This window comes from Parasteatoda tepidariorum, chromosome 2 (assembly GCF_982258835.1).
Source record: "Parasteatoda tepidariorum strain Cologne lab strain chromosome 2, Ptep-v5.0, whole genome shotgun sequence".
Classification (NCBI taxonomy): domain Eukaryota; kingdom Metazoa; phylum Arthropoda; class Arachnida; order Araneae; family Theridiidae; genus Parasteatoda; species Parasteatoda tepidariorum.
The window spans coordinates 110362277-110387358 of record NC_141756.1 but is presented as its reverse complement, the minus strand read 5'-3'; the positions used below and the strand labels follow the sequence as shown (position 1 = coordinate 110387358).

The following is a 25082-nucleotide window of genomic DNA, read 5'->3' as shown; positions in this document are numbered from 1 at the left end:
ACAATCGTGAAGAAGTTATACGAGCCTATACCACTACTAATTTATTATTTTTATGGCACTACATTAAGGTTTTATGTATCCGTCATTGAAATTTATAAAGTTTACTAAAAAATACTGAATCATAAATACCTTTGAAGTTAAAAATTTCTTTCTCACTGACTACCACCAACGATGGCGGAGAATGTAAACAATCGTGAAGAAGTTATACGAGCCTATACCACTACTAATTTATTATTTTTATGGCACTACATTAAGGTTTTATGTATCCGTCATTGAAATTTATAAAGTTTACTAAAAAATACTGAATCATAAATACCTTTGAAGTTAAAAATTTCATTCTCACTGACTACCACAAACAATATCGGCGAATGTAAACAATCGTGAAGAAGTTATACGAGCCTATACCACTACTAATTTATTATTTTTATGGCACTACATTAAGGTTTTATGTATCCGTCATTGAAATTTATAAAGTTTACTAAAAAATACTGAATCATAAATACCTTTGAAGTTAAAAATTTCTTTCTCACTGACTACCACCAACAATGGCGGAGAATGTAAACAACCGTGAAGAACTTAAGTCAGCAACTGAACTCGCGAGTTCACCTTATTTCTGCTAATATTATATTGTGCTTTCTGACCTTAAGATTGCGTTGGCTGAAAATGATATTTTAAGTCAAATTTAATTTATTGTTTTCTTTCATAAATAAATGTTTATTTATTAATAATATGGGATACCCTTTTGCAAAAATGTGTCGCTGTACCAAAACTAATGAAATAGATAATAATTTTGAAATTTCGAATGTTAGATCGAATACTACTTAATCTTATGTAATATTAGTTCTAATATTCGAAGATAGGATTCAAGAGTCTTGCACTTTCTAGCACGGCAGTATTATATTGCATCTTTCTAATATTAGATCATATCTTTTTGCTACCTGGGATTAACAAAATCTAGATTCCAAAATTTAATATCTCGTGCCCAGAAAATCAGTGCTATGTTTGCTTCATCATAACATCATATTAAAAATATTTGAATTTGAAAACTCACGTAAATAGTGGGAAAAAACTATTAGAAAACGACATGGATCCACAGAGAAACGAAATTTCAACTGTGAAAAACCTTTGGTCGAAAAAAAACATTAGAAATCAATATCGGTCGTCATTGTAATAATTCGTGTTCGTTTAAAAGTAACAGATTCAATTCTTACGCTTTCTAATTAAGTCACATTAAAAATTTCAGAATTTGAAAAAATACGTGGATTTACGAAGTTATCAGATCGAATAGAACTTTTTTTGAAAAAAAAATATATATATGGGTCATTCTCACAAAAACAGTCATTTTCATGTCCCCAGTATATTTACAGTTTACAGCTTACGAAGAAAAAAAGTTCAGGGAAAGTGTCCTTCAGAATGCAAGCTAACAAAAGAATAAAAATAAAATTATCAATTTTTATTTTTTATTTATTTTAGTTAATTTTGTACTAAAATTTTTGATTGATCTATTTTGAAATATTGAAATTTGGAATGGGTGATTCTATGTGATACTCGCTGCAAATACTACTTTAAAATGTTTTTGTAAAATGGTGATGATGGTCAGATGAATTGTGATTATAAAATGAATTGTAAATATTCTGTAGAATGACTTTGTTTGTGGGATTGTATGACCAACATCTTGTAATGTGCAACTGTAAAATTTTGTGTTTTGTAAAATTCTTTGGTACGGTTGTATCATTATGTTAATTTCCACTGTGAATGATACTTTAGGTGTTTTTTTGCAAAATGATGTTTACAAACCCAACATTTGCTTTGTAAACGGAACGAAATGTATTTACCTTAAAATTTGAGGATTTACAGTAATGCCAATTTTCGTTTTCCTTGCTTGTGAACTTGTTTACTTTGTGTCTTGGGGCTTTGTTCTATTTTGTGGATCCCCACTGTGGAAATCCACTTTACTGTACCTTAAACTGTTTCTCTGTTCGTTTCTTTTTGAGTCAAAAATTGTAACTCAACTTTTCGTCTGGAGCATGTAAATTTGTTTTGGTTTTGCACACCTGTAAAATTATGTAAAATTTTTTTGGGTAAATAAATCTTTGCGACCTTCTGGGACGGGGCGGGTCGGTAGACTGTGGATTGGTGGCCGCTTTGCGCGTGCAGCAGCCAGACTAACCAAATTTTAAATCTTGCTCTTTTATTCTAAAGCTCTTGTACCCGTCATCACACATTGCTCCAAATCGCGGGCCTCCCCGTCGACGCAAGTGTTGCCATTCCGTCGTTACCAAGTCAAAGTGCAAATTCTCTATTGATGCAGGTCACGTATGCGCACAAGGTCTTCACGTATTTCCCGGATGTCCCTCTATGGGACGGGTCGGGATTTAAGCTCCGCTTATTTTAGTTAGTTAAAATATACCAATATGTCATTCCCTCACTTGTCCCCACTGCTGATTTAAAAAAAGAAAAAAAAATTTCTAAAATAATTTCTTTTTTTTTTACAAATTCGTGTTTTTTATTTCAGAATACTGAAAAATAGAATTTAGAAAATCAATTTTAAATTTAATTTCTGATAAAAATATTGACACAGCACTATTTTAAACTTTGTCCCCAGTGTTTCGCGTCATTCCCTCACAACAATGTTCTTATCACCTGCAATCTTCTTAGAATAAAAATATTTTAATAAAAACTTCAGAAGTTAATAACTGGCATCATAGAACAAAATTGCAGTATGTTTCCATCTTCAACTTAAAGAAGCTTTGCTGTGGAATAAATTTGAATGAATCGAACCAGGTAAAATTGTTTACATTTGTCATTCCCTCATGTCATTTTTTAAAGTAAAATAAAATACAACTTCATCGAGAAAGTGGATAATTATATGGTGCTTTTTTGTATGAATATAATTGTATGTGATTGACTTCAGAAATTAATTAGGCCTAACTGTTATTTTTAAATTTTATTGAATTCGTCATTCCCTCACTTGTGTATAAAGTGAGGGAATGACGCTGAAGTGAGGGAATGATTCAAAATGAGTATATTATTAATTTTTTTTTTGTTCAATCGTGCCAGCCAATTTTATTTCCCGAACCTGTAAAAACTATTAAATATATAAGACTAAATTATAATAAATATTAGATATACTTAGTATGTTATCATTTTCAAACTTTAGGTAGATGCAACTTAGATAAAAACATGTATTAAAATAAAATATCATTCCCTCACTATTAGTGTCATTCCCTCACTTTTTAAATAGTGAAAATAATTAATTTACTTATTAATTAATTTGAAAAATAAATTAAAAAATTAATAAATTAATTTATTAAATTAATTAATTTATTTATTAAATTAATTAATTATTATAAATTAATTAATTATAAATTAATTATTTAAAAAATTAATTAATTTAAATATTAAGTATAATTTATAGGATATATACTTTCTTTATAATCCCATTACATATTTCTATTAATATAAAAAGTTTCAGAGCTTTTTATTCACTTTACTTTTTTGGGATTTTATGAACTGAAAAATGACAGTTTTCGTGAGAATGACCCATATACACTGAGGGGTGACAAAAGTTAAGAAATTTCTCTTAATATTATGTCGGACATTCTCGAACTCTACGAAGAGCAGAAACTCAACGTAGGACTCATCAAGTAGTTCGAAGTCTCTTGCAAGAATATTTAGCCATGTAGCCTCCATAAATGCTCCTAATTGAGAAAGTGCTACAGGTGCAGGATTTTCTGCACAAACTGACCTCTCGATTATTGCCCATAAATGTTCGATGGGATTCATGTCGGGTGATCTAGATGGTCAAAATATTCGCAGAAATTGTCCCGAATGTTTCAAACCAGTCGCAAGCAATTAAGGCCCGGTGACAAGGCGCATTATCATCCATAAAAATTCCCATCATTGCTTGGGTACATAAAATCCATGAATGGCTGCAAGTGGTCTCATTAAGCTGAACATAAGTATTTCCAGTTACAGTGGGAAAGCGAAACTTTCACAGTCTCTTCCCAAGTTTTCCGGTCCAGTTTTTTTTCTCTCTCTCAATCGATGGAGGGATTGGAGCTCCAACTCTTTCTTTAATTTTAATTTGTTAATAAATTAACTGCAACCCATTAATCTAGTTTATACAATGGTTGTAATGTCATTATCTAAGTTTTAGGCATTCTAGTTTATTTTAATTATATACATTCATACATTACATTATTTTTCTGTCTACTGGTATCTTCCCTTTCAGCAAACCCAGACAGAAGGGCTTTAGTGCGTCTGTAGGGTTGAAGAATTGGGCCAGGGCTCGAAAAACCGCCCGTGCTCAGTTGAAAGATTTGGCTATGCACCCTGATTTAGTTTTTTATTATATTTCTCATAAGTGCTTCATTTCTTTTCTAGCAATATGCTCTTACTCAACAATTGTTTACTGTTCCAAGCAATACACCTCATGATATGAAGAAGCAGGTTGCTGCAGGTCAGCCAGGAATGTATACTAACTCTGGTGGAATGCCTACTGCTCAGCAGCACCATCAGTCGATGGCAGGTCCAGTACCTAACCCTCAGCCTGCTACTTTAGTACAGCAGGGTCAACAGATGCGTGCTAATCCTATGGCTATGCCGGTAAGATAGAATTCTTAGTATTTGGATAGACTGCGAGCACTAGGTACCACTCATTTAAAATTTAAAATTTGTTATTTAGCAAAATCTCGCTCATCAGACATTTTTTCCATCCTTTCAAGCATTCTCATTTTTTCTTCCTCTGTCCTTTCTAAATCTGTCCAGTCGCAAAAGTCCTCCATGTTCCTATAACAAATAAAGACCTCTGGGGGTACTGGATTGGAGATCGATCGTTCTCTGATTCAGGTCAAAATTACGATCTGTGAATGAATAAATGGATGTATGAATTGATCCGCTCTATAAACGGGTGTGACGTTTGGTGTGGCAGAAATCGAATTCCTGGCCATAGATGGCGCCACTGGAAAACAAGAATAATCGCACCCCTCTGGGAAACAGGCATACGTCAGCAACAACAACGACGACGACTTCTTTATAACGATTTGTTATAGAAAATCGTCATTTCAGATGAAATTTGAAAAGACGGAACTGAAAGAAAATTCCCTATTAACTTTGACTGGAACCGCTGAAGCTATCACAAAAGTATTAAATTGATAATCTAAAAAATGATTCCGAAATAATAAATATTTAAAAGATCATTTGCTAGAAAAAATGGTATTATTATTTTTTTTTCTGTGTAATGAAAAGTAGTTTTATTCCGGATTTCGATTTGCAATAGAAGAATTATTTAAGCATTATTTAATTATAATTATATTAATAATTATGTGACATCGAGTCACAGGCTTATTTATAAATTCCTGATCAAATTTATAAAATCCTGATCCAATTCATACATCACCCTTTAAACCTTAGTGCAATTGGGACATTTCCCCCCGGAAATTCCATTCTCGCCCCTTTTCTCGGAAGAACAGCTGATGCAGCTTCCTTTCATCTCGCACGTGAAACGTGTGATTGCTTCAGTCTTCATAACCATGGCAATTGTTGCATGGCAATTAATCAAATTTTAAATTAAACCATTGTTTATTTTAAAATTTGATTAATGTATAAGAACATCAATGTAGAAAGATACTATGAGAATTCAAAATCATTAATTCATGGTTGAAAAAATCATATAGAAGGAGAATTCTCTAACAATTCACATAATTCAAAGTTTTAAATATGTATTAAATATAGTTCGCCCCTTCCCCCAAATATTTTGACATAGCATTCTTTAAAAGTCAGTATGCATACACAACATTTGTCAAATATTTTTTTTTCTTATAGTTTAACTAAATTTTTACAGCATTAGATTATTTCTAATAGGAATTTATTTAAAAAATATAATTTAATCAAGGCTAATCACCATAATCACCATTTTGAATAGACCATATTATTGTTTAGGTATTTTTTAATAATTTACAAATAAATATAAATAATGATGCATCAAAAACAGACAGATTAGCCTATATTCAAATAAAAATCAGTCTATATTTAAAGAAAAATGTTTAATTGATTGTTGTACAATATTTTAAACAGAAAATTTTAATATGCTAGCAATATTGTTTGTATTAAACTTTAAACATTCTACAATATAATGGTTTTAATTCCGCTAAAAGTAGCAGATTATACAGATTATATATATATATATATATATATATATATATATATATATATATATATATATATATATATATATATATATATATATATATATATATATATATATATATATTTTATTTAACACAGCTAACTTGTTTACAGATCATTACTTTTGTCTTTTTCATTTTTGCAGAAAAACAGTGCTTATTACATACAGCTAGACAATACGTTTCAAAAAAGAAGTCAACAATTACGAGTGAACAATAATGATCACAATACAAAATATTTACTGACCTTATTGAATACATGATCAATAAATTAATTCTTAAATGTTTTAATTTAGTGGTGAAGTTTATTAAGTAGGTACACTGAATGTTTCTACAACATCTACAATCTCAAACCCATCGTGCTTTAAATTACTTTTCTAGCTGATTTTTAACTCAAGGAAAAAACATTACCTACGATACTAATTTATCATGTAACTATCATTGAAATTTATAAAATTTACAAAAAACTACTAAATTATAAATACCTTAAATAGTAGAAACGAAAGCTCCTGAGCGGAAACAAGATCGCCATCTTGTCGTCTTGTAAACAAGCAGAAGGAGTTACAACTCAACATAAACAGTTGAAAAAGTTTTTCTAGTTTAACCGTTCGCAAACTACCACTAATATTATCTGCTATAAAATAGCATTGGCTGAAAATGATATTTTAAGTAATATTTAATTTATCGTTTTCTTTCATAAATAATCGTTTATTTATTAATATATTGGGATAACCTTTCACAAAAATGTGGCGCTGGACCAAAAATAATGAAATCGATGATAATTTTGAAAGTTCGAATGTTAGATCGAATACTATTTAATTTTATATAACATTAATTCTAATATTAGAAGATAGGATTCTAGAGTATTGCGTTTTCTAGCACGGCAGTACTATATCGCATCTTTCTAATATTAGATCATATCTTTTTACTACCTGGGAATTAATAACCTTGTCATTAATTATCTTTCTTTAATAATGATTTGACCATTCAACATGAATTAAAGAAATGCGAAGGCACAATCGGACGATATGAATAATTGAACCCAGAGAATATCGTATTTCACAAGTAATAATTCAAACAGTTCCAGAAAGATATCACCGTAACATTAAATTACGTTCACTTTATTGGCAGAAAAAAATAACTCTTCCACAACTCTTTCAGATACGTAACTATTGTGCTAAATGTACGTTTAGTAGGCAGGAAAATTAGCTATTACAAAACCGTTCCAGTAACAAATAAAAATGTTAAATAACATCTGTCTCATAATTAGCTTTATCAAAACAGTTCAGATTTACACAACCTTTACGTTGAATAATGTCCTTGACATTACAGATGCCCAACAGTTTCAAAACAGTTCTTGATGTGTAACGGTTTCAATAAATAACGACCAATTGGGTTCCTGCACTTCAAGAAGAAGAGCATGCATACCCACACATGTGACCTATGACGTCGCAGCCAAATTCGATCGTTTAAAAGCAAAATGGAGTGTTAAAATTGAGTTAAGCTTCTCCATATAAATTAGAATGCTAATTAAATACAACGCCGTATCACACATCGAATTCATTGAAATGTAATTCTCGATCGTCTACGTCTTTTACTTAACTTAGATTTATTATTTGTTTATGCATTTTATTATAACCGTGATAGATTTTTGCTTCGCCGACCCAGAAACTTCGATGCATAACTAGTTTGTTTATAGCTTTGCGTTATAGTAAGAAATATATAGTGAAAGAATTTAAATCTTTGTGTAAGAATATAGAATGTGTCACTTGGGAGAATTGATACATGACAGGCTTAGCTTACTCGAAACAGAATAGAAATAACAGTTGCTAACGTAAACAAATGTCATGTTTCAACAACCAATCAGGATCGAGATACCACTACGTCACACTCGATAGATTACGACACTTAAAACTCCTTTTTCTCATCCTATGCAACCAGTCATTGTGAATCACCAATTTCAACAAATGGTTCATACTTCTCTCCTTATAATAATCATTTTCTACTTGCATTTTTTATTTGGTATTTGTAAGTGAAACTTTATGTATTATCGAAAACATCCTTTTAATAATTTATTTTCACCTGAAACTTGAATTACAATTGCTACAATAATCAGTATGACATATTTTAATAATACGACTACACTTTCCAAGCATTAAATTAAATTATTTTATAAGGAAGTTTTTTCATCTAATTGTTTCTATATCAGGGCAAATGTAAATAATGTAACTGTAAATAACACTTTCTAAAATAAGTTATTTGAATAAAAATATTCATTCACGATTTTTTTGTTGTAATTTTCAACTGATGTTGATTTATGTACGTTTTTTTGCATCAGAATAATTTAATTTGAGGCAGTAACTCACTATGTTTTATTATTTACATTCACAAATCACATAGTGCTGCTTGTAATTTGAGAAGTTTATAAGCTGCATATCATTTTTGCATTGTGCATACAGTGACTCATTTTACCTTACATCAGTGATTGCCTTAAATAATCTTAAGAAGTAAATAAAATTAACTGCATGTGATATCGTGGAAGAACTGTATCAGGTTACAGCTCAATTTTTTTTTAATTTAATGAATATTTAATCACTTTTGTAAAGATTATTTATCTGAAACTTATAACTATAATATTTTGTGTGCATAATTTATGCAAAATTTGGAATTAATTATATGAGTAACATAATGTCTAAGTGTAAAGGAAAGTCAAATTTTTTGTCTATACCATACCTCTCAATTACGATGGAATCGTAAATTAAGTGTTGCAAAAAGTGATTAATCTAATTCAAATTATATTATATTAAGTGTTTATATAATTATATTATAAAAGTGTCATAATATTACATTAAGTGTGCAAAAATTTAACTAAAAAAACGTAAAAATAAACCAAATAAAGTTCGGTACACAATGCAGATTTACAAGGGAATTGTCATAATATGAGTGTGTCAAAGAGTGATCAGGGACATTCGAAATACATTTGTTATCATAACATCATATTAAAAATATTGGAAATGGAAAACTCACATAAATAGTAGGAAAAAAACTATTAGAAAACGACATGGATCAGCAGAGAAACGAAATTTCAATTGTGAAAAGCCTTTGGTCGAAAAAAACATTCGAAATCGATACAGGTTGTCATTGTAATAATTCGTGTTCGCTTAAAAGTAAGTGAGATTCAAATCTTACACATTCGAATTAAGTCACATTAAAAAATTCAGAATTTGAAAATTGCGTGGATTTATGAAGTTATCAGATCGAATAGAACTTTTTTTTAAATATTATATATGTACACTGAGGAGTGAAAAAAGTTAAGGAAAATCTCTTAACATCATGTCGGACCTTCTCGAACTCTACGAAGCGCAGAAATTCGACATGGGACTCATCAAGAAGTTCGAAGTCTCTTGCAGGAATATTCAGCCATGTAGCCTCCATAAATGTCCCTAATTGCGAAAGTGTTACAGGTGCAGGATATTCTACACAAACTGACCTCTCGATTATTGCCCATAAATGTGCGATGGGATTCATGCCGGGTGATCTAGATGGCCAAATTATTCGCTGAAATTGTCTAGAATGTTTCACACCAGTCGCAAACAATCAAGGCCCGGTGACAAGGCGCATTTTCATCCATAAAAATTCTATCATTTCTTGCGTACATAAAATCCATGAATGACTGCAAGTGGTCTCTACTTAGCAGAACGTAAACATTTCCAGTTACAGCGGAAAGCGAAACTTCCTCAGTCTCTTCCCAAGTTTTTCCGGTCCAGTTTTTTTTTCTCTCTCTCTCAATCGATTGAGGGCTTGGAGCTCCAATTTTTTCTTTAATTTTAATTTGTTAATAAATTAACTCCAACCCATTAGTCTAGTTTATGTGATAGTTGTAATGCCATTATCTAAGAAGTTTTAGGTTATTCTAGTTTATTTTAATTATGTTATTACATTATTTTTATGTCTACAGATATTTTCCCTTTCAACAAGACCAGACAGAAGGGCTTCAGTGGGTCTGTAGGGTTGAAGAATTGAGCTCTAGGTGCATGGGGCAACGCACATTGCTTCTGGGGGTGGCTGGTGGTTTCTCTTCCCTCATAGGTCTAGGTCCTTCGACCTCTAGAGTGCAGGATTAGTGAGTGAAGTGGCCGGCCATCAAAAGCTGTAAACCTGCTTCTCGGATCAGCTAACCACCTGCGACGACCAAACATTTCCAGTCAATGATCGGTGCAATCGGGACTTAGAACTCAGTCCATTCCATGAAAAAGCAGCCCACACCATTATGGAGCCACCACCAGATTGCCTTGTTGACAACTTGGGTTAATGGTTTCATGGGGTATATGACACACTCGATCTTTCCCATCAGCTCTGACCAGCTGTAAGCGTGGCTCATCTGACCGATCTGCAGTTTTCTAGTCGTCTAGCTAGGGTCTAACCAATATGGTTACGAACTCAGGAGAGGCACTTGAGTCTGTCTTCCGTTGTGTTTTCCCATAACAGCCAAATTTCGCCTCTCTGTCCTAACAGACACGAACATCTGTTAACACAGAAAATTCTATGCGGAAGTGGTGGTCTCTATCGTTAACTTTAGGCGGCCGACCACCACGAAGCACTTTAAATAGGCAACTGAAAAGTCATTGTTTAACATTTAATTATGATTTTATTTAGATTTACTATATAAATATTTTCTATTTACATTCATAATATACCTATATTTTGGAGTGCATAACTTTTGGTCTGCCAATGATTGATGTACGACCCGCGAGAGCATCTGAACGTAATGAAAAAATTATCTTTTTCTCTTGAAAAATAAATAAAATATAAAAAATTGAAAATGTTGACTTGCGCTTCAGTTATCAGTTCGTGTCACGCTCAATTACGTTGTTTTTCGATCGCGTATTCAGTGGTTATTCCAACGGAATTTTTACTTTAAGTATTCCCCATGGTTTTAAAAATCCTAATATTTTTATTACGATAAGCGAATTTTTAATTTGAGTAATGACTTTTAAATTTGCTTAATTTGTGCCAATTTCATTGTAAATCTCAAGTTATTTTTCGGCTGTTATTACAGCGCCTTTCAAAATGGTTTTAAAAGATTGATACTTTTAAAGCAATATTATTATGAATCTCGAAGTTTAATTACGTATTTAAGTAATAACTTCTTAACACACTTTCTTTGTGCTAATATTATCGTAAATTTGAGGAATTTCTTTATGGTAGATTCTTATGCTTTCCGCGTTCCTACGCTTTTCCACGTGATTCTGAGAATCCGTATTTTTTCTACGATATTCGAATACAATTTCGAATCACACATTTAAGTTATCACTTTTTGACGCTCTTTATTTATGCCGATTTCCTTGTAAATTGTTTAGATCTTTTTTTAGGAGTTATTACTATTCATTTCCACGTAGTTTTAAATTTTCCGATATTTTAATACAATATTATTAATATTGAATAGCAGATTTAAATACTAATTACGTTATGATGCGCTTTATTCTTGCTGATTTCGTTACAAAATAAAGTGTTCTTTTTTTCTGGCAATTATTGCTGCGTTTTTCCTTGTGATTTTATTGATCCCGATCTTTTATTTACGATTTTATTATGATTCTTCGATAAATGGAAAATTTTGAACTGCTTATTTTTCGTAATTTTTTTTTTCTTTTGGTAGTTTCAGAGGTTGTTTTTGGGAGAAAACGTTTGCTATTTAACATTCATAAAACCTTTAATTCACTAAATATATCTTAATTACAAGTGTATTTCCAGCTGAATATTGAACCCTATTTTTCCCTATAAAGTTTTTGTTTTTAATTTAAATCATTTTAAATCTTATAAATTTTTATTAATTAAAATATTTAATTTAAATTTATATTCCTCTTTAAAATAATTAATTATTTTTCTGTGAGCATTGCAGTATTTTAATCGTCAGAATCTATTTTAAAATGTACTTTTGTATTATATGAAGTGATAAAATAACATTACTTTTAGCTAATGTTTATATTTATTTTGCTAAATCTGTTTTTCGATTTTTTTTTTAAGTATCAGTTTTTTCTATTTTTTTTAATCAAGTCAAATAGTAATTTTCTGACCTAAATTGATTGATGAAAAGGATTTAGAGCACAGAGCACTACACTATATAATAATAACCATATTTACCGTCGGTATGTCTAAATACCTTTGTTAATCAACCTGCGATGCAAGTGTCTCCTCACCCACACCGCTTTTTTAAATAATATGGCAATATTCCTATAAATAAATGTTTCAACCGCTGCTATGTAGCATTACCATGAAGCAACTTCATAAAAAAAATGTCCCTATTGTTAATATTTCTGTTTCTTTTTTTATAATTATTTTTCAATTTCATGTTATATTTACGAAATTTTTGGAAGCACACCGCTAAAAAAGTTCTATATTATACTTCTCAAAATATTTTCAAATTTAAGATAAGAAACTTTAAATCCATAAATAGATAAAGAATTTGAACATGTGTTGGCAATTTATTATTAAGCCTTATTAAGAAGTCATGTCATTTTCTATTATAAATTGATGTTTGCTAAATTATATCATTTGGTAAATAACATAAGAAAATAATAGTTAATAAATTTCCTTGACGAAAATAGTCCTTACACTTACTTTTTAGACTCATTTTTACTTCATGTTTTTTCTTTCTAGAAATATCATCCCTGGTATCAAGAATTCTTAAACATCATTAATGAAATCAATGTTTTTATTTATTTGTGTGTTTTATTTATTTTACTTGAGGAAGAAAAAAACATATTTTGTGTTTTACGTAAATTTTTGCATTTCGTTGTTGTTTATTTTCAGTATCAACAGAGGCCATTTAGTCCTCCCCAGAACATAATATTGGCAACTGGCCAGCCTGTTTATCTCAATAATCAATGGGGTACTCCATATCATAATCCTCCGCAATCTAATTCAAATGGTATGATGTGCATTACTTCTTTTTTTTATTTAAAAGGTTTTTTTTTACATTGTAATTTGATAATTTTTATTATTTTTATTTAAAGGTTTCTATCAGTCCCTGCCAACTTACACCAACCCCATTTCGCCTGCACAACAAATTTCTCAGCAGCCTGTTCAAAAGAAAACAAAACATTTTCCAATAATTGATCCTGTAACAGGAAGAGACATTTTTGACGGCAGCAATGATGATGAGGATAGTTCTCGTTCAACACCAGAAAAAGAAATTGTAAGTAATGGTTGGAGAATGATTCATTGATTCCTACGTTGGAGTCATCACTGAAACCATTTAAGTGAATGAATATGATAAAATCTAATCAAATATAATTTAAGCAGCAAAAAAAAAATCTTTTATTGTATACTCGTTTTCTGTATTTTCCAGACGTGTAAATTTATCTCAGCATTCTTGAAATTTTGGATCTTCGCCTGCTTTCGATCAAAAGACTTGGTTAAAGATTGCAAAACTTTGATATGTTGAACTGGTAGACCATCCACAAAAATGTATAATAAGGATTGAAGTGATCAGAATTTGTTTCAGAATTTTTAGGAACATGGATAATATCTTAACCGCTTCCTTACCATTTTTTTTGAAGAAAAAAAATGCACATAAATCAACATATTTTTTTATTTCATGAATAATTGCAAAGAACTAAAACAAAACATAATACACAAGTTCTAAGTTGAAATTTTAATTTTTTTTTATGTGTAAAAAATATTTAATTTACCATCAGTTTAATATCACAAATTAACTCGGGAAAATGAAAAAAAGTTAAATATTAGGCTTTGTAATGTTCACATCTTCATAATCTGAAAATTCACCTGCATTACTTTCGTTCACAAACGCCATTTTTTTAAACTCTTTTTTCTATGTAAAGTCATCAACCATCGTCTATACCAGCGGTTCTTAACCTATGGGTCACGACCCAAAATTGGGTCGCGAAGCATATTTCTTGGGTCTCGCTGAGTCGAACCAGAACTTTGGGTCGCGGCTTAAAAAGGTTAAGAACCACTGGTCTATACAATTGTACAAAACACGTCTGCAGTCCCACAAATAGCAAAACTCCAAAACAAAAATTGGCAAGCTTCCAATCACAGCAGATCATTATTATTTTTTGTTTTGATTCCGGCTGAATAAAAACGTGATAAAACAAAACGTATTGACGAATTCTGCTATGCCCGAGTTTACTCGGGATAAAGAAAAATTACAATATTCGGGACAATAAAATTTGCAAAATTTGCAAAAATTTGCAAAAATTACAGTTAACTCGGTTAAGGTCGGGAAGTGGTTAAGAGAAGAAAATCCTTAATTTTCTTAGGATGAAATTATATGAGGAGGAATTGGGGAACATATACTTATTTATTTTTATAAAATGAAATAAAATCTTGTGAAAAATATTCACTGAATAAAGTTCTTATGTATAAAATGTAGTTTATGTAAGTTATTAAGAGAAAAGCTGTGTGATAAAAATTTGTTTCTACCCTAGAATTCTTAAATGTACCTGTAAAAGGATAAGTCACTTTTTTAATTTCTAAACTTTTATGTTTATTATCATTTTACCTATGTAATTAAATTGAGATTGTTTATAGGGCAACTTCAATATGATATGAAATGTTATGATATGATATGAGTATATGATATGAGTCTATGAATGATGAGTCAATATGATATGAGTCTATGAAGCAACTTCAATATGATATGAAATGTTCTTTTTAAAATACAAAACTCGTTTAATAAACAATTTATCTTTTTATTTCAACAAGTATTATTTAAAAAATTATGAATATCTAAGCTTAAGTTTAATTTTATTAAATAATAAATAAAGGGCATTTTTCATAATTTAAGAAGGAAATAGATAATTAGAAGCTCTATTTTACTATCTTTAGTAACATTATTTTTAATTAGCTAAGTAGAAGAGTATTACAACTTTAAATGAAACAAAAGAAAATAATTATGTATGCAAAAAGTTGTCCTCGTTGTTGTCTTTAAACTTTTTGGGGAGAGTAGTTTACCAGGAATGTCGTCAATGCCAACCTTCTTTTATGAAAAGATACCCCTTCATAGAATTGAGCTAACATGTCTTATATACTAGTGAATTGGATTTGTATTTTCGTAGTGGTAGACGCACTACAGTACTCTCCCACTAGAATTATATCGGTGATAGAATTTGGTGAATGAATGCCACTAGTTGATTCATTGCAGTTTTGTGAGAAGCCGGGAGAGCTGTATTAAGTTCGCGGTCATGGTTGCTCCTGTGTTTCCTTTAGCAGTCGAGTGAATACGGTGTACGTTGTGTGTGATCGAGACTGAGTAGCAACAGCGGGTGGAGGTGGATGATGTTGCCGTCACAAGCAGCAAATCAACTGTTTAATGTGGACCATATATCGAAGTAGACGTTACTGCCGAGATAGACGTCTTCATATCGATGTGGGAGTTTCTGTCAAGGTAGGCATGATCACATCAGATCCGAAGGTCACCAATGTGGGGAGAGTAAGTACCGGGAATGTCGACAATGTCAACCTTCTTCTATGGAAAGATACCCCTTCATAGTATCGAGTTAACATGTCTTATATACTAGTGAATTGGATTTGTATTTTCGTAGTGGTAGACACACTACAAACTATTATTTCGACATCCTAATCCGAAACCGTCACCACATTAAGCGTGCAATTGTTTTATCATGAATAAATATAGCTTTCAATTGTGCGGAACAAAAGATATGGCGGTCTTCTTGAGGGCATGACTTCACTTGTTAGACGTTATGCCAAATTTTCTTAATTTCTGATTTCCATGATTGTATACTAATAACAGTTTTGTCTTCACAGTAAAGTATATCTCATTAAGTCATATTCTTATATGTTCCGAAATAAAAAATTAAAAAAAAATTCAGGAAAATTCAGATCCAAGCAGATATGTTCAATTTGCAGCTCAAGTGGCTGCAATTCTAAATGAGAAAAGTGAGCCCCTATCTAGATCTTCTGTTGAAGACACAAGAATTATAGATTCTCAAAGTATTAAGGTAAAATTTGACATTGAAGGCATACAAATTTTCGTAAGCTTTAAAATATTTTATAATTAAAATATATATATGTATAATTATAGACTGCAAAATACGAAATTTGACAGAAATCGGTTCAATAGTTCCTGAAAAATCAATTTGTAAATGTGCCACTTTTTTAAAATTCGTTTTCTCGTGATCCACTCGAAATTTCATTCTTTAAAATTATACAAAAATGTGTAGATCTTAGAGTTTAAATATTTTTTCACTGCTTTTAAATAAAATAATAAAAAATAATAAATAGTTATTCAATATTCTTTTTCGCATGAAAATATTTTTGGATGAAAGAATTTTATAATTGTATGCAAAATTGTTTCGATTCGCACAAGAAGTTCTTGAGACATGACGAAATACTCAAGAAGTAAAATTAAAGTTAAGTTGTTCTAACTTTCGACCTCTCTTCTAACCACATTATGGGAACAATATTTCCCAAATTACGACTTCTCTACGTTAAAAATCTAACTCCTACAGAAAAAGGTATGTTTACAGCTGTAGTAGATAAATTTACCCTAAAGCATGTGAATAGTAATATTTTTCTAAACATGCTAAAGAAGAAACATTTTGAGATTAGATAGTTTTAATGTATTTGCGTTTTGTTTTAGAAATTGGAATCCACATTTTGTCCTACAAAAGTAAAACCGACCACGCCAACGTCAATTGACGAAATTAAAAGGAATCTCCTTGATTTACTGCAAAAAACTGACGAAAGTGAAAAAATACTTGATTGGATAGATGTAAGTTGAGATTTATTTCATTTTTGAATAAAATTTTGAAGATAAAGGCTCATATCATTAAAAATAATATCTAATTCAAGTGCAATGTGCATTAGAAAATAGACTTTATTTGACTCAGATTGATTGTCATTGACTTTTAAATAATAATATAACTGAAGAAAAGAAGCTACATGTCTGGCTATATATAAAAATCAAACGCTGTTTTCCATTGTTGTTGTTACATATTGTTGTTATACATTATCATTATACATCATTGATGTTGTTGGTCGGGAAATCACTTGTAGGATCCAGTTTTCCCACAATTACTTCTATATATTTTCAGTAGTTCAGGGTTTCCACTCCACAGGAGAACAGGGAAATCTTGGAAAATACAGGGAATTCAAAAATCACCTAAAATAGCAGGCAATTTTGATTTTTTTCTTTACAAACTGAGAAAATGCAGGGAATTTTGTTTCTTATTTTTGTCTTTTAAAAAATAGTGACCACTCAAAGTGTAATCTATGGGATATTTAACCATGATATTTCAGCTTTACTACACTATTTAATTTACTACAGCATTATTTAAGTATGTTCAGCAGTTTTTCCAACAATTAAAACTAATAAATATAGTTAGCCTAATATAGCTCACACAACAGCGCAGTAATTGTTGTGTTTCCTCTTAATATATTGTGTATAATATGCACAGGAAAAACACAGGGAAATTTTCTTTTCAGATTTAAGTGGCAACCCTGTTGCATAAAATTAATAAAAGTCATAAAAGCAATGTTTCTCTTGTAAAATATTTCTGTATTCCTATATAAAATTAATTAACTCGAGTAAATTAAAAAAAAGGAAATTAAACCTGCATATTTTTTTATTATTATTTTATTCTGCTATTATTATGTTTTTGAGTTTGATTTTTATTTTTGTTAATTAAGAATTTAAAGCTAAAAGAGTTGTTTCTTTATTATAACGTAATTCTAAGATATCATCTTTCTATGGGACATTTTAAGACAAACTTATATGAATCGGTGTGAGTTTCACTCATATGCTCTATTAAAAATTACAGTCGAAGAGATTCGTTAAATGATTTAAAACTTAACGATCAGCTCTATGCACAATATGATTCCTGCGCGAATTGAGTAATTTAGGGTTGTGAACTTCTCGCATTTGTTATAACAATATCTGTAATTTTAAAGGTTATTTTGAAAAATTATAACTAAGCAAAATTAATGTTCACTTATAGAATCATAAGAAAAACTGATGCAAGATATTTCATACTATTTTTTACCTATCAAATTACACTCAAACATTTAGTTTAGAAGAAAGAATGTTAGACGTGGGAAGTAGAAAAAATGGTTATTCATGCATTAATAAAATTATTCAATTTAAGCCTCTTCACGGTGTCGAGACGCTATGTCGAAATTTTTATAAATCCAGAACCTTATCGAACTGGGAGCTTGAAATTTGGACATCAACTACAAAGAGCTATTTCATCCCTTGATCTTAAAAATCTTTTAAATATATTAATAAGTCTGTTCGAGAGAGATGTTTGGAAAATGATTTTTTGCATTGGTTTAATATTAGCCATTGTTATAAATAAAACAGTAGGCAATTCTCTGTAGGATTTTATTGCACAGGTTCTTTAATGATTAATTGCTTTTTGCAACTGTTATGCATGCTGTTTTGTGATACATAACGATGATTCGGAGTTGTATTAAGTTCACGGTCGTTGTCGCTCCTGTGTTGCATTAACAGTCGAGTGTATACATGCAGACGTTCTGTGTGATAGAGACTGAGTAACAACAGCGTGAGGAGGTGGATAATGTTGCAGTCACAAGTAGCAAGTCAACCGTTCAATGTGGACCACACATACATCTTAGTAAGCATGTTCACATCACACCCGGGTCACCAATGGGGAGAGAGTCCCATCGGCCATGAAAATTTCTTCAAAACAATCTAATTTTTTTTGTATATTTATTTAGTTACATTTATTGATATCTTACATACAGCAGTGTAGTATAGTGACATTTGCTCAAGAAAAAAATAAAATAGCCCATATGTTCACCATATTTTGAATGCCTGGAAAATGATATATTAGCTTAAAAGTTTGAAAAAACAGTCATTTTAAGCTATTAGTAAGTAACAAAACATAAGCCTTTATGTTAGATGGACCATGAATAACTTAAATTAATTATTTTCTCTACTGTAGAAAGAATCAAAAAAGTTTTTGTTGCTGATATGCACAGAATAAAATTGCGTAAAATAATAAATCATTAAATAAGTAAATAACTTTGATTACATTCAATCTTTTTGCAGTCATACATAAACCTGGTATTAGCTTGATATTTACGTTCCCTCTTTACAGTACTAGCAGTTAAAAAAAAACTCTGGTAACACTTCACTGTCCTGGCATTCATAAGCCAGGATAATGACAAATTCGCCATTTTATAGCATATAACTTTACTTTGATTTAATATTTTGGCCTAAGACGTTTATATTCTGCAGAAAACAACAGGATTTCTTAAAATAACTCAGATAAATCTATGTAGTTTATATTATTAATGATTTCAAGAAGCCAGGAAAATGACAACACAAAAACCTACTCACCTTGAAAAAAGTTTTGAAATAGATTTTGAACCAGAAAGTTGGTTCTTTATTCATGCAACAAGACATGTTCAGATAGATGGGTATCTAATCAATCTATTAACATAAGATATTGATTGCTGGCTCTATCTATTTTGGTTATAAACCACTAAATAAAAGCAGGCCGGAAAATGACAGATTTTCTTGTGACAAACAAATTATTAATATATATTATAACAAGGCTACGTCCTTGTTATCATTGTTGTATTCAGCTTTAATAATGCAGTCATAAGCGATAATACGTTCTAAAAAGGTTTATTTAACAGGTAGGCCGGTGGTTATAACAGTTTCCATCCCACTCCACAAGGGAGGGGTGTGGACAAAACTCCGGATGGTTCCGGCAGAGCTTTTATGGATCACGTTATTCAGCAAGAGACATGCGAAAACCATCGGTCTCGCATTGAATACTTACAGATTTTGATGTAATTAAGTTCCAGTCGTACATACCTTGTAACTCTACGCAATATGGAAAATCATTTTATGCTTCCTAATATGGAAGTGAAAGATTGACAAGATTCTAAAGATAACTCCTCCTTTGAAATATAAATCTAATTATAATTTAATGGTATGTTTTCAGCCTTGAAGTCCCAAAATAGAATTTCTACAGCTATTCTTTACCAAAGACATTTTATGAAAACGAAAGAGTTTTAATGTTGTTATTAATACAAAGGTATTTATAATTTTTGTATTACATATATATATCACTCCAGTTGGTTTCTTTATTTTAGGCTAATGTATCTGAATGTACAGAACCTAAATTTATTCGTGCCTTGGTGTCTGCAGTGCATGAAAATGCCATAAAAGGTATTTCTTTTATTGTGCATATTCCTTCCATTGTATTCTTTTTCTTTGTGAAATCTTGCTTAAATAATTTTCTTTTGTTTTAGATACTACTTCTGGGTGTGAATTAGATGTTGCAAAATTGAAAAAAAGGATATCTATCCTGAACCGATATATAGATCATAATGAAAATCTAGAACTTCAAGCTTTATATGCTATTCAGTCACTAATGAATCAACTAAATCAACCCAAAGGTAATAAATCCATTCATCTTGCTTACAATGTAGTGAGGCAATTTTGTTGTCAATTTATATCCTATTTGCAAAAAGTTGCAGACTGTACAAACAAACATAAGTCTATTTACATCAAGAGTTTTTAAGTTATATTGTCTTTGGGCAAAATATAACTTCTCTTCAAACGTTTTATGCTTAAATATTATAAAATATCTTTGCCTAGGTGAATTTAGTTTCTGACAAATTCTAATATTTGACATCTATTTCTACTTAGTTTCAGAACTTACGCAAATTCCATTGCTTTCAGAATAAGACATGTAACTTTCATAATAAAATATTTCTGCATATAACAATGCCTGTTTCATCATCTTAATCATCACCTCAATGTAGGAATTCGGACAGATCTATGATGGTCCAATATAAGAATAGCAACTTGTTTTGATGGTTTGTTCATGTTGAACCATCACGAATATCCATCATAGTATTTTAGAAAGCAAATATTGGAACGACCACCTTGAGCAACCATCATCCCACTGTAGGAATTCAGACTGATTCCTGATGAGCCAATATAAAAATAGAAATGAAAACAAATTGTTTTAATGGTATGTTTGGCTTAACCCCGTCCCGCCTCCTGTGGGAGGCATCCGGGGAGGCAGATGATCCATTGAACAAACATAGTGTAGTTTTTACAAGTGAAAGATGATAAATATAAAGGCAACAATGAACAGAAGTAAAGATGATCAGCAAGTATAATATTTACAGGAGAATGTTGAAACAGATGTGAAGATGATGGGCACGGTGGTAATCAAGAACAGAAGTAAAGATGTTCGATTACACAAACAAAAAATGGTTTTTATATGGGGGGGTTGTGTGACGAATCTACGGTTTCCATTAAGGTAAGGTCTAATTGGCATTATATCCGCGAGCTGTAGCAAGATTTCAATCTGTGTAGTGATTGTTATGCATAATGATTTGACGACTGTGAGAAGTGTTATCTGTCGATGATTTCCGGCGTATGTCTCTCGAAGTGTGACCTGATTATTTCAATGATTCCCTGTTTAATCTGTTTGTTTCTCCAATTTTGTCTCAATTGTTCGTAATTGAACCCGGCAGGGAAGAAGCCTCTTCTTATGGTTTGGTATTCGGGGCATCTGGTTAGTATGTGGTCCAAGTTATCGGTGGTGTTACATGAGGGGCAGTTAGGATCTTTATGGTGAAAGCGGGCCTGATAGGTGTGCTGGGTACCGTGATCTGTTAAGAATTGGTTGAGATAAAAATTACTGTTTAATGTTCTTGGGTTTACGTTTTTAATTAGATTATAAGTGTGTCGACCCTGTTCATGTTCTTCATCCCATCTCTTCTGCCATATGTCCAAAATCTCGTCTCTCTTTTGCTGCCGAATGGTTCTTCTTGATGGGGAATTATAAGTATCGATTTTTTCTAGTTCGCAGGCCTTTTTGGCATAAATGTCCGCTTTTTCATTTCCTTCGTGTCCCACATGGGCCCTTATCCATGACAAGCCAATGTTGTTTTTGTGGTGCATTTTTATCATAGTTACGAGATAGTCCGCGTCTTTCGGCCGCTCAAGTGCTTGGAGGCCCGAAAGTGAGTCTGAGAATATGTTGACATGTTTACTGATCCCGTTCGTGTTTATGAACATTATTGCCTGAAGAACTGCCCACAGTTCTGCTTTAAATACAGTGGAATTTTCACAAAGTCTGAATTGGCATTGGTCAATCTGGTTACCATTTTGGTAAACTACAAAGGCGCAGCCGACTCTGGTCTCGTTATTATATGTCATTCTTGACCCATCAGTGTAGATCTCCATTCCCGTGTTTGTTGGTGGGTTAAAATTAAAAGAGATTTGATAATGTTCTGCGGGGTGTTTATATAGTAGGTCAATCTGTCTATCAGTAGGTTTATCATGTAAATAGATATTAGAGATGTCGGCTTCTGTTCTGACGATCAGGTCAAGGGGTATAGTTCCTGCAAGAATTTGTAAGGCCGAGGTGGACGTGGTGCTATAAGCCTTGGTTATGTTTAGCAAAGGTAGTCTCTCTATTTTCCTAATCTTGTTAAAAATTTTTACCTTCTCACTATACCAGATCTCAGCTCCATAAATTACGATTTTTTGAGTACACTGTAAGTAAATCAGCTTTCTTATTTTTGGATCTAGGCCCCAATCGGCTCCCGATAGTCTATTTAACTTGTATTGTAGTTTTGAAATTTTTGTGTAGAGTTTCTCAAGATGAGGGAGCCAAGACAATAGGTTGTTTAAGCGAAATCCGAGGTAGTCGATTGTATAGTGTACTCTAATGGTCTGATTATCCAGTTTTACGGTTGGTTTTCTTGTGATCTGCTTTTGCTTTGGGAATACGATTGCCTGTGTCTTGGTAGTACTAAATGTTAATTCATGCTTTTTAGCCCAGTTTTGGTATTTGGTTAGTATATTCGACATGGTGGGCCCGAGGCGATCCACCCCCGTGCCCACCACCGTGACCATAAAATCGTCAGCATATGCGATGGTTGATTCTCCCTCACTGTACGACTGTGTCAAAATGTCATTTGCGATTAGGAGCCAGAGAATCGGTCCAAGGCTAGAGCCCTGTGGTACACCTTTATTTATGTGTTTTCGCAAAATCTCTTTATTTATGTGTTTTAATGGTATATTCCTGATAACCAACAATGTATAGTTGGAACCATCACAGATTATCATGGATTGTTGGTCCATGAGAGTCAAACTTCTCTTGATGGTTAACCATCATAGTATTAAAGTAGCATTTTCCATCATGGAAAGATGGACCATCAAATCATGTTGGACCATCATGAATCCCACTGAAACCAACATAAACCGTCATAGTATTAAAGTAGCATTTTCCATCATGGAAAGATGGACCATCAAATCATGTTGGACCATCATGAATCCCACTGAAACCAACATAAACCATCATAGTATTAAAGTAGCATTTTCCATCATGGAAAGATGGACCATCAAATCATGTTGGACCATCATGAATCCCACTGAAACCAACATAAACCATCAAAATTGTTTGTTGCAGCCATCAAGAATTTTGATTAACGTACCTTTCTTAAACATTCTTATAATTCATAATTGAGAGGAAATTCCCATTGCTTTTTATCAGAAACCATTTGTGGCTTCTCTTCCCCCTTCCCATAATGTTTCATTCCATTACAATAACCAAAAGATAACTGCCTTATGCGCGCTTGTTTACCGTGCTTCTAAAATTTGTTCTAATAGTAATCTCCCCGATCCTACATGATAATTTTTGTATTTCAGGAATTCTAAGGCAGATTTTCGACATCCTCTATGACGATTACGTAATCACGGAAGAATCTTTTTTGAACTGGGAACAAAGTGATGATATAAATGAAGTTGAAGGCAAAGGTGTGGCATTACATTCTGTCAAATCTTTTTTAGCTCGGCTAAAGGAAAACAGATTCTGGTGATTCTGTGACTGATGAATGACTGATGCTGTAAATGTTTTTTACCTAGTTAAAGACTTGAAAATAGTTATTTTAAGTCAATTCTTTTTATTCAACTGTGTTGTTTGAATTTGATGCTATTGTTGTCTTGATTCACTTTGTAAAAAATATATAAATATAAAAGCAGTACTGTTCTTGCCTTGTTCAGGATTGTTCACATCCTTCTCCCGAAAATAGCGACATAGCGGATAAAACGTGATGAAGGCGGAGCCAAATGCCATCTCCTGGTGAACGAACTATAAACGACATTTAAATGATTGAATTTTAGGCTACTTTATAATACGTATATATTTTATATATATATATATATATATATATATATATATATATATATATATATATATATATATATATATATATATATATATATATATATATATATATATATATATATATATGGCACACAAACAATATTTTATTTTTATAATTCTGTAACCGTCGTAGAACACCCGACTAAATTTTTAGTTTACGACTACTAATGCTCAACTCCGCAGCCTTGTAATTTTCAACCCAATCTAGAAGACAAGTGAACTCCTAGATCAAGTATTAGGAGAAATTTACATTCGTGGAGGACTTTTTGATGGAACTAACCCGCATTTGCGTTACATGGAGATGAAGACTCAGCCTAACGGCCAGGGAACTCTAACCCATGATCCATCTACCATGAAGAATATTTCACGTCAGCACTGTGGTCGGTGAAAGCCGGATGCAGAATTCGTATCGATCAGCCTTTGCTGGGATACCAACCCGGTTCACCTCATTGGAAGGCGAACGCTCTATCCCCTTAGCCCCTCTATCCCCTTATACAAGAAGTTTACATAAACACATAATGTTATACCATTTAATTTTTCAAAAAAAGTATTTTGAGAACAATTTTTATCAAAAAATTATAAACTAAAAAACGGAAAATAAAGAATTCTTAGGATAAAAAAACGATTTTAAGAATTCTTTACATTGAAATAAAAACTTTCATATTGTTTCTTTTTTTATTATTCT

The 25082-nt window shown here is 31.6% G+C and overlaps 1 protein-coding gene across 4 annotated transcripts in view; it reads left to right on the top strand.

Annotated features, from left to right (window-relative positions):
* The window catches only part of LOC107441322 (uncharacterized), a 55778-nt gene extending 31557 nt beyond the window's left edge, over positions 1-24221 (top strand). For 3 of the 4 annotated variants that reach the window (XM_087158034.1, XM_087158037.1, XM_087158035.1), the window contains 7 exons: positions 4387-4608; positions 12999-13116; positions 13202-13383; positions 16813-16944; positions 20298-20373; positions 20457-20603; positions 23881-24221. In XM_087158034.1, coding sequence (XP_087014160.1) covers positions 4387-4608; positions 12999-13116; positions 13202-13383; positions 16813-16944; positions 20298-20373; positions 20457-20603; positions 23881-24050 — 1047 coding nt within the window. In that variant the 3' untranslated portion in view covers positions 24051-24221. The remainder of the gene's footprint in view (positions 1-4386; positions 4609-12998; positions 13117-13201; positions 13384-16812; positions 16945-20297; positions 20374-20456; positions 20604-23880) is intronic. The other variant, XM_087158036.1, reaches the window with a different exon arrangement.
* Positions 24222-25082: the final 861 nt, after the last annotated feature.